We start from the raw sequence: 10516 nt of genomic DNA, 5'->3' as shown, positions 1-10516 counted from the left end.
AACACCATGTCCATACAACAAGTAGCACCATGTCCATACATCAAGTAGCAAATCACCGAGATAAAATAGTCTGTTGGGGCATCAGTATAAGAGAAAGATAGAAAAAAAAGGCCACAAATGGCCATAGCATCAGAGGATCTGCAGCGAAGAGAGGTGTCGAGCAGCAACGTGCAGCGCAACCAACATCTACCCCAGTCGGTCGTAGTCCTGCTGCCTAGCAAGCGGGCGCCAATGGGCCTGGCCTAACAAACCGGGAATGAGGGAGTAGCACGCAAATGCACCATGTCGGCCAACAATGACATGTGAATTCACACCAAACGCACACAGGGAGGGGAAAAAATCAAGCCCTCGCTACCACACATCTCTTACAGTACTCCAAGATCTCTTAAGGAAATCTCCTCCTTCTCCCACGCCACACCACCACATCACTTTTACCACTCTCAGATCCAGCAATCTCACATAGCACAAGGCAATGGAGGTTGCTCTCGTGGGCGTGGGCACGGGGGTGATGAAGCCCCTCCTGTCCAAGCTCTTCAAGGCGCTCAACGAAGAGCGCAGCAAGCTCAAGGGCGTGCGCCGTGAGGTCGAAGGCACAAGAGAAGAGATGAGCAATATGCAGGCTGCGCTGGAGGCGCTAGCAGACGCCGAGCAGCTCGACCATGAGACTAGAGCTTGGAGGGACGATGTCCGCGAGCTGTCCTTCGACATGGAGGATTGTGTTGATGACTTCATGGCTCGTGCTGACACCAAGGAAGATGGGCCAAAGGGCTTCAAGGGGTTCTTTGACAAGCTGACCAAGCTCAAACCTCGCCATGAGATCGCCGGCGAGATCAAAAAGCTCAAGGCCCGTGCAATCGAGACAAGCAAGAGGCATCAGAGGTATAAAACTGTCCGCCTCTCATCTGACTCCACCGCCTGTGATATTGATCCCAGGTTGCACGCGCTCTATCTGGACGTCAGTAAGCTTGTGGGCATTGACGGTCCTATGAAGCATATCATTGAGGGGCTCAAAAATGAAGATTCATCTTCTAAGCAGCTTCACGTGCTGTCAATTGTTGGTGCTTGTGGTCTTGGTAAGACTACTCTCTCTAATGCAGTCTACCAAACCATCAAAAAACAATTCGATTGTTCAGCTTTCGTGTCTGTTTCTCGGAAGCCTAACATGCGAAATGTTCTAAGAGAAATCGCTAAAGGGTTGAAGATTACTCACATCACTTCTGATGATGGCGTGCATCCACTTATTGATACACTTCGGGAGCACCTCCAGAACAAAAAGTAAGCATCATTTAGTATCTAATATCTATCTGTCTAGTTTCTTGGAATCTTACCAGTTCTTTTTTTTTTATCTCTGAATTTTGAGTGAATTGCAGAAAACCAGCACATTTGTGCTTAGGTTTGCAGAAAACACTCTTCTACGAATTTCTACTAGAAAACACTGATTCTCAACCTAATCTTTTGCAAAAAAACATTGATCGGGCATTTTAACCTCAATTATGACAGGTGGGTCCCACAAAAACTGATGTAGTGTAATTGTTGGTCCCGGAAGGCGTTAGACAAAATGTGATATGCAATTACCATCTAGTCCCTACTATTTTTGCATAGGCACCCTTTAATTAGAATAGGAAAAGGCAATCAGGCCCTTGTTGCCAGCTGCCTCACCCCACCCGCAGTAGGCCATCCCCGAGCTCGGGCTCGAGGTTGTCGCCCGCTTCCGGCACTAGCGGGCGGCGTCCAGGCTGTCGCCTCGCCCATCTCCGGCACCGGGAGCCTCCGTTGGGAGGTTGGCAAGGACCTGCTGCTGAGCGGAGTTGGAGGAGACAGGCTGACAGGTCGAGGTGCTAGCGGCGCCGCGGCGGTTGGTGGTCTTGGTCGGAGGCGACTGGTGGTCTTGATCGGCGGAGGCCCGTGGGGGCTGGTGTTCTTGGCTGGCGGCGGCAAGACCTTAGCTGCTGCGTGCGCTTCGTGTGTGGCATGGCTGTGACGGAGCTCGGTGCAGGTGGCCGGCGAGGCGCCCCTTGGGCGGACGAGGTGGATGTAGGGGCGGTTTGAGGTCGATGACGACCACCAAATCTGACGGTTTCCGGCGGGCGGCGGTGCCCGATCCTGCGGTGGGCGGCGGATGACCAGCGAGGCGGCCAGGATTTGGGGGGTGACTCGTGTTGCATGCTCCGGCGGCACAACCTGTAGCGGTGAGAGAGAGGTCAGGGCAAGAGAGGAGGGGCGGTGATGTGAGCAGGCGTGCCAGCGGCGGGGCCAGTGGTTGCCGTCGGCGGGGTGCGTGAGCATGCACGGGGGAGAGGGGTGTTTTGTGTGTTCAGGAAGTAGCTTTTGGCAAAAAAGAAATTAAAGGCCTCTAGCCCGAACCGTTACGCCAGGTAGTAAAAAATGGGCCCCACATGTCATAATCACGGTTAAAATGCTCAAGCGACGGGTCAGTGTTTTCTGCAAAAGATTAAGCTCATAATTAGTGCTTTCTGGCAGAAATTCGTAGAAGGGTGTTTTCTACAAACCTATTCTTTAATGTGATGGTTTTCTGCAATTCACTCCTGAATTTTTGATAGGTGTCCCTTCCAGAGTTATTACTGATAGCATCGTAACACTTAGAGGTTATAAATGACTGGTAACCAATCCGTTGTTACCAACCTGCAATATTCGGCAGCACATGCTAATACCATTCTGGTGAACGAACAGTCAAACACACTTAACTATGAATTCTACAAAATCTATTCTAGGGCACCTAGATTAGCTTCTGCCAATGGCGTCCGTGTAGAACTAATTAAACTTGTCGAGTTGGGCCACTCTCTAATAGTGTATAGTGTAGTATTATAATTATTTGGACTAAGGAAGAACTATTATCCCCACAAATTAATCTAACCAATGAATCCACAGCTCCTAACATTTTAGCTCCATAGTCTCACCAAAGCTTGTACGCGTGTACAATCAATACTAAGGATTGTGGAATTCTAATTAGTCTATTTTGGATTATTATTTTACCTGATTATTTCAATGCATGCTATATAAAACTAGGGGAAAATATATTTCAATTTCATCCCTCAAATATAGAAATGGTCCATGAACTAAAAATTCAGCAAATCATAGTCCCTCAACTTCCTCAAAAGAGACAGGATTTTCCGCACCTGGGCACACGGGAGCTGTTACACCTTTCTCTTGTGTAGTCAGCTATCAATCACGCTTGTGTCTACCTTCAATAAGATTTTAGTGATAGCTAGCTGTGGTGAGTTTTCGTACATGCCCCAAGAAATTGTACCTTATATGAATTTTAACTTTAAATACATCTTTGTTAAAATCATAATGCCAGGTACCTTGTTGTGGTTGATGATATATGGAGCACAGAAGCATGGAAAACTATAAGAGATGCTTTACCAAATAATGACTGTGGGAGCAGAATTTTCACTACAACACGCAATAGTACGGTTGCATCACTTTGTTCTCCTCAAGGCGATTATGTCTATAGAATGGAACCCCTTAGTTCCGCTGACTCCCGAAGACTATTTCTTGAAAGAGCATTCCGTTCTGAGGATTTACTCCCTCCCACTCTAGAAGAAATATCTATGAAGATATTGGAAAAGTGTGCAGGGCTTCCTTTGGCTATTATTACCTTGTCTAGTATGCTGGCTGATAAACCAGCAGAAGAAGAATGGAAGAGGGTGCTTGATGCTATTGGTTCTTCACTTGCAAAAGAGGCTGTGGTCATGACGAAGATATTATCTCTCAGTTATTTTGATCTTCCTCACCCTCTGAGAAGTTGCTTGTTGTATCTGAGTGAATTCCCAGAAGATCATATTATCGACAAACGGAGTCTGATACATAAATGGATCGCCGAAGGATTCATCCATGAAGCACAAGGGAGGAGTGCACATGAAGTAGGCCGGGATTATTTGAATGAATTGATCAACAAGAGCTTGATCCAGCCAATAGCAAATCATCAATCTGACGAGTTGTATGATGAGGTCGCAGCATGCCGGATTCATGACATTGTTCTTGATTTCATAACTTGCAAGGCCGAAGAAGAAAACTTTATGACATCATTGGATGATGGAAAGAAGGTGGGGAGACACAAGGTTCGCAGGCTCTCTGTGGCGAGCCGCACTAATGAAATGGATTCTGTGTCAGGGGATCTCTCCCATGTTCGATCACTTGCTATGTTTGGGTATTCTGTGTTGCAATTTCCAGCTATTGGTGTGTTGGATTTCCCAGTTCTTCGTGTGTTGGACATAGGGGAATGTGAGATTGTAAAAGGTGAGCAAATGGCAAATATTGAAAAGTTACTTCTTCTCAAGTACTTGCGTGTCGGAGCAGGATTGATAAGTACTACCGAGCTTCTAGGAGGAATTGGAAAACTGAAGTATTTAGAAACACTGGACATGCGTGGTGTCGAAATTGGAAAACTGCCATCAAGTATGACACGGCTTCAAAGGTTGGCCCGTCTATATGCTCACTTCAAGACTAGCTGTTTATCGGATGGAATTATAGGACAGCTAAAGAGCTTAGAAGAGCTAGAGCACATTATGGTCCTTGACTCTGAACTTGACAAGTTTCTGCAGGAACTTTGTCAGCTAACCAAGCTAAGGATGTTGAGTGTAACTGTGATAGACCAATCTGATTCTGTGGAAAACAAAGCAGTTGTAAGGTTTATTGGAACCTTAATATCTTCGTACAATATTCATCATCTCAGAATCAGCCACGAGCCTTGTAGTAAAAATCAGTCAGAAGGTTCTCTTAAATATAACCTCCTTCCGATGGAATCATGGTGCCCTGCAAATCCTTCAGTGGCTAGCCAGGAGTATGGTCAGGACCAGCGCTGCTCTTTTGCTCACCTCGGCCCGGAAGGCCGTGGACGGGTCCAGCAGGCATGAGGTATGTGTGCCGCTTTCGCAGTCCTTGCCAGCATCAGATGTAGCTTCTGACTTGCGTGGGTCGGGTGCTGGTTGCTTGCAGGTGTTTTCGCCGGCCGACACGGCTAGGGAGGCGTCGACGCCGCTTCTCGCAGCCGTAGGTGCGTCCGGACTGGGGGTACATGCCTCACCGGCCCCCACAGCGTTGGGAGGGCTGGGTGGGGCCTCTGCAGATTCTGCCCACGCTTCGGTGCGCGGCGGCCGGGCTGCTCCGGAGCCGGCGACTGCTGGCGGATCGCCGGTGTTCACGCGGCAGGCAGTAACGTCGGTTACTACTTCTGCGCCGGTGACGGCGGCTCAGGGCGTCGCTGTGGGGGGAGGGGCAGGTGGTCTCTCCCCGTGCAGGGCTTCTCGCGATGAGGTCATCGCTTTTGGTGGCATCCCGGACCCTGTCTCCCAGGGGAGGCGGATCAGCGGGCGGTTGCAGGAGCAGCCGGACGTCGACGACATTCAACTACGGTGCGCTGTGAGAGCGACCAAGTTGCAGGACGTCGAAACCACCACTGGTATGTCAGTCATTAAGTCAAATTCCATTTTGCATTTCACTGACAATGAGATCATTAATAATGCAAATCAGCTAGGAATTTCACTTGGTAATAATGATAGTCAGATTGCTAAATCAGTCAACGACATTCTTGATTTAGAAGCTGAGCGTGCGGTAGATATGATTCGTCACATAGCTGCGGTTAAACCAATGAATGATTCGGAGATTGATGCGCTTGGGGTGAGGGTCCTAGATGGTATGTGTGCCGATCTTGACCCTGATGGTCTCGAGGCGGAGGAAGACTCACATCCTGATACTTGTCTCCATGTTGATGAGCATTTAGAGATGGATGCTGAGGATGAGGGTCATATCCCGGTGGTTGATATAGTCAAGCCTAAGCGGACATGGAAAAGAAAGGTTTATCCAGTCTCCGCAGTGCGTAGGAGTGCTAGGATTCGTACTGCCAAAAAATTTCATGATGACTTATGAGAGGCATTTTCTGGAATAGCAGAGGTCTTAGAGACTTGGCTAAAAGGAGGTTTCTGGCGGATGCTTCTCTGGAACATCATTTGGATTTCATTGCTTTGTCCGAGACTGGAAGAAGTAATTTCACTAATCAATTTCTCGCCACTTTGTCTGGGGGGGTAGATTTTGATTGGCACTGCCTCCCACCTCGAGGAAGATCCGGCGGGGTTTTACTTGGGGTTAAGTGTGAAACGTTGGAGGTAAGGAGCGTAGTTATGGGCAAGTTCGCTGTCAAGTTTCGGGTTAGGTCTAAGGCAGATGGGTTTGATTGGGCTTTGGTGGCAGTCTACGGGGCTGCTCAACCCGAACTCAAACCAGATTTCTTGGCTGATCTGGTGCGCATCTGTGCTAATGAACAGTTACCTCTCTTAGTGGGAGGGGATTTTAACATAATCCGAAGAAAAGAGGATAAGAATAATGCCAATTTTGACGGTCGATGGCCCTTTATGTTCAATACTATCATTGAGAGTTTGGATCTCAGAGAGATCGAACTCTCGGGTAGGAAATTCACTTGGGCTAATTCGTTACCGGTTCCGACTTTTGAGAAACTAGACCGAGTGCTAGCTAGTGTCGAGTGGGAACAGAAGTTTCCACTGGTAACGGTACAGGCTTTTACTCGAGGTGTCTCGGATCATACACCGCTGTTAGTTGATTCCGGAGTTCAAAATTTCGTGGGTAACAAGAATTTCTTCTCGTTCGAATTGGCTTGGTTCGAACGAGAAGGCTTCCTAGAGTTGTTAGCTACAGAGTGGGCTAGGGACTCTGGAGGTAGGACACCTATCGACAAATGGCAATCCAAGATTCGTCATCTCCGTCGTTTCCTTCGGGGTTGGGCTAAACACACGCATGGGATCTATAAGGTGGAGAAGGACAGACTCCTCCTTATCATTCAAAATTTCGAAGCTAAAGCGGAAACATCTATCTTAGATTCCACTGAGTTGGCAACAAAGATAGATGCGGAGATGAAGCTTAAAAATCTTCTCCGTGAGGAGGAATTGAAGTGGGCTTTGCGAGCCAAGGTTCGCAAAATCGTAGAAGGCGAGGATAACACTCAATTCTTTCACATGATTGCGAATGGGAAGCATCGGAAGAAGAGAATTTTTCAATTAGAACAAGATGAAGGAACCATAGTTGGTCAGGATAATCTCAAAGAATACATTACAAATTATTACAAGCAGTTGTTTGGTAACCCGGTAGAGACTTTTGTGGCGTTGGATGAGTCTAGGGTTGAGGATGTGCCTCAACTTGAGACCGCCGAGAACGAGCTATTGACTGCTCCTTTTTCGGAGAAAGAGGTGTTTGAGGCTATTTCTCAAATGGAGAACAACAAGGCTCCAGGTCCGGATGGGTTTCCAGCGGAGTTCTACAAGAAGTGTTGGCATTTTATCAAGGGTGACTTAATGCCCATGTTTCACGAGTTCTTTGAGGGTCAGCTGCAATTGTTCAAGCTGAATTTTGGGACGATTACTCTTCTGCCTAAGAAGACGGACGCTGTTCGGATCGAGCAGTTTCGACCCATCTGTTTGCTAAATGTGAGTTTCAAGATCTTCACTAAGGTTGGCACAAATAGGCTTACACAAATAGCACACTCAGTAGTTCAGCCGTCTCAGACAGCTTTCATGCCGGATAGAAACATCCTGGAAGGGGTTGTTGTCTTGCATGAAATACTCCACGAAATCCACTCCAAAAAACTAGATGGTGTAGTTTTTAAAGTGGATTTTGAGAAAGCATATGATAAAGTCAAATGGCCTTTCCTGCAACAAGCGTTACGTATGAAAGGTTTTCATCCGGCATGGAGAAACCAAATTAACTCTTTAACGCAAAAAGGGAGTGTGGGGATTAAGGTGAATGATGACGTTGGTCACTATTTTCAAACTCACAAGGGCCTACGGCAAGGAGACCCTATGTCATCGATTCTATTTAACATAGTGGCCGACATGCTGACTATTTTAATAGGTCGGGCAAAGGATGCAGGACAGGTAGGTGGCCTGGTTCCGCATCTAGTAGACGGCGGGCTATCTATTCTCCAATATGCTGATGATACTATCATATTTATGGAGCATGACATGGCGAAAGCTAGGAACATGAAGCTGCTGCTATGCTTATTTGAACAATTGTCCGGGCTTAAAATCAACTTCCACAAGAGCGAATTATTTTGCTTTGGAAGAGCTAATGATGACCGGGAATCGTATCAACAATTGTTCGGATGTGAATTGGGTTCCTTACCTTTCTCGTACTTAGGTATACCCATTCATCATCGTAAGCTAACCAATGCTGAGTGGAAATGTTTGGAGGATCGGTTTGAAAAGAAACTGAGCTGTTGGAAAGGAAAGCTCATGTCATATGGAGGGCGATTAATTTTGATTAATTCGGTCCTTACTAGTATGCCGATGTTCCTGCTATCCTTTTTCTTGGTTCCGGTTGGAGTTAGGAAAAGGTTAGATTTCTACCGATCTCGATTCTTTTGGCAAATTGACGAGCTTAAGCGGAAGTATAGACTTGCGAAGTGGGATATTATTTGCAGACCTAAAGACCAGGGTGGCTTAGGTATTGAGAATTTGGAAATCAAAAATATATGTCTCCTTAGCAAGTGGCTTTTTAAGTTATCATCTGAGACGGAGGCCACTTGGGCACAACTTTTACGCAATAAGTATCTCTATGCTAAAACCTTGGCCCAAGTGTCGGTGAGACCTTCAGATTCGCCTTTCTGGAAGGGGCTAATGAGAGTTAAACAATTATTTTTCAACAAGACTAAATTCATTGTTGGGAATGGTACCACGACGAGGTTTTGGGAGGATACATGGCTTGGGGAGACTCCACTAGCACTTCAATATCCTTCTTTGTATAACATAGTCCAACGTAGAGATGCCTATGTGGCTACTGTTTTACAGTCCGTTCCCCTCAATATCAGCTTTAGGCGGACGCTTGTTGGTAATCGTTGGGAGGCCTGGCTCCATCTGGTTCGACGTCTGATGGATGTCAGATTGTCCGCGCACCCTGATCAGCTGCATTGGAAGCTTACTAAGAACGGTGTGTTCTCGGTCAAATCAATGTATCAGGATGTCATTAACTCTTCGGTCATACCTACCTCCTTACATGTCTGGAAAGTTAAGGTACCCTTACGTATCAAAGTGTTTATGTGGTTCGTGCATAAACAGGTTATATTGACTAAGGATAATCTTGCAAAACGTAATTGGGTAGGTCCGTCTCGGTGTAGCTTCTGTGATCATTCTGAAAACATTAAACACCTCTTTCTCGATTGTCCGTTGGCTAAGATTCTGTGGCGGTCGGTTCATATTGCTTTCAATATCAGTCAGCCTACCTCTATTAGTATGTTATTTGGAACATGGCTAGATGGGGTGGAGTATGACATTGCGAGACACATTCGTGTTGGCGCTTGTGCTCTTTTGTGGGCAATATGGAAATGCAGAAATGACTTAGTCTTTAACAGATCAACAAACTTTCACTTTTTGCAGGTTGTTTTCAGAGCCACAGCGTTCATCCGTATGTGGTCGCTACTCACTCCGACGGAGGCCAGGGAGCGTTTGGTTACTGCGTCTACCCGATGGGAGATGGTAGCTCGGGATATTTTCAACCGGTTTGGATGACGGTCATGTAATAGGATAGAGTGATCCTATAGTTTTGCCAGCCGGTTGTGGCTTTCAGCTTTTCTTACTTGCAGATTTTGTTTTAATTTGCACTATGACCTTTCTGTACTTTTGAGATTGGTTTCGTATTATTAATAATATGAGCCGTATGCATCATTCTGATGCAGAGGCTGGGGCGCGGCCCCTTTTCCAAAAAAAAAAATCCTTCAGTGTTTCGGAATATAGACCTCCATGCCCGTTACATTGACAAGATTCCAAGTTGGATGAGCTCGCTTGGAAATCTCCGTGGGCTAGATCTCAGTATGTGTCGTATGGGACCAGAAGACATGGCGAACCTTGGAACAATACCCGCTTTGGCTTCTCTGAAACTGGGGACTTTCTACGGCAGAAATGGGAGGATCTTCATCCGTGGGTTCAGGTATTTGAAGTATTTCAACCTGAAGCTCTGGTCTTGTGGGACTGCAGTGGAGTTTGAAGAGGGATCAATGCCTAAGCTGGAGGTGCTCGAGCTTCACTTTGCGGCGCATACGATGGAGTGTGTGAGTTTCGGCATCCAGCACCTCTCTGCCCTCACAAAGGTGGACCTCTTTATTGATGGCACCGATGACATTAAGAATGAGATTCATGGACTTATGGAAACTGCTCTTGGGAAGCTTCGCAGCCGTCCTACTCTCTCATTGGATGGGGATGGTGGTCAAAGTTCTCAATCGAACTGTGTCCATTTTCAAGAATTGGTAAGTTCTCTTGTCAGAAGTGAAAATTAATTCAGCAACTTCTTGTCTCTCTAATGTTTGGACTTACTTGTTTTTCACTTTCTTTACTGTGACTCTGTAGTTCAAAGGACTATACCAACAGGAAGCCGCTAATAGTGATCAACACATACCCGGAAGTGACTATTTCCCCTTTTTGGGTCGGATAGTGGAGGAAAATAATCAAGATGCGAAGTCATGCTTGAGGTTGCTGGTAAGTTTTTTACCTTCAAA

At 46.6% G+C, this 10516-nt stretch overlaps 1 protein-coding gene across 1 annotated transcript; it reads left to right on the top strand.

The window, feature by feature from the left end:
- Positions 1 to 258: 258 nt before the first annotated feature.
- Positions 259 to 9728, top strand: LOC123184091 (disease resistance protein RGA5). Its single transcript, XM_044596305.1, has 4 exons — positions 259 to 1275; positions 3320 to 4878; positions 4960 to 5422; positions 9402 to 9728. The coding sequence occupies exons 1-2, from the start codon at positions 473 to 475 to the stop codon at positions 4875 to 4877; spliced, it is 2361 nt and encodes a 786-aa protein (XP_044452240.1). The 5' UTR covers positions 259 to 472; the 3' UTR covers position 4878; positions 4960 to 5422; positions 9402 to 9728.
- Positions 9729 to 10516: the final 788 nt, after the last annotated feature.

This window comes from Triticum aestivum, chromosome 1A (genome assembly GCF_018294505.1).
Source record: "Triticum aestivum cultivar Chinese Spring chromosome 1A, IWGSC CS RefSeq v2.1, whole genome shotgun sequence".
NCBI classification, from domain to species: domain Eukaryota; kingdom Viridiplantae; phylum Streptophyta; class Magnoliopsida; order Poales; family Poaceae; genus Triticum; species Triticum aestivum.
Note: the sequence above shows the minus strand (reverse complement) of the source record. Positions and strands in the feature narration are given on the sequence as shown.

Excerpts from the sequence above, each read along its gene's own strand:
- LOC123184091 (XM_044596305.1), top strand. The coding sequence starts at position 473 with ATGGAGGTTGCTCTCGTGGGCGTGGGCACGGGGGTGATGAAGCCCCTC. Across the intron at positions 1,276-3,319 it reads GAGCACCTCCAGAACAAAAA|GTACCTTGTTGTGGTTGATG; the intron begins GTAAGCATCATT and ends TCATAATGCCAG.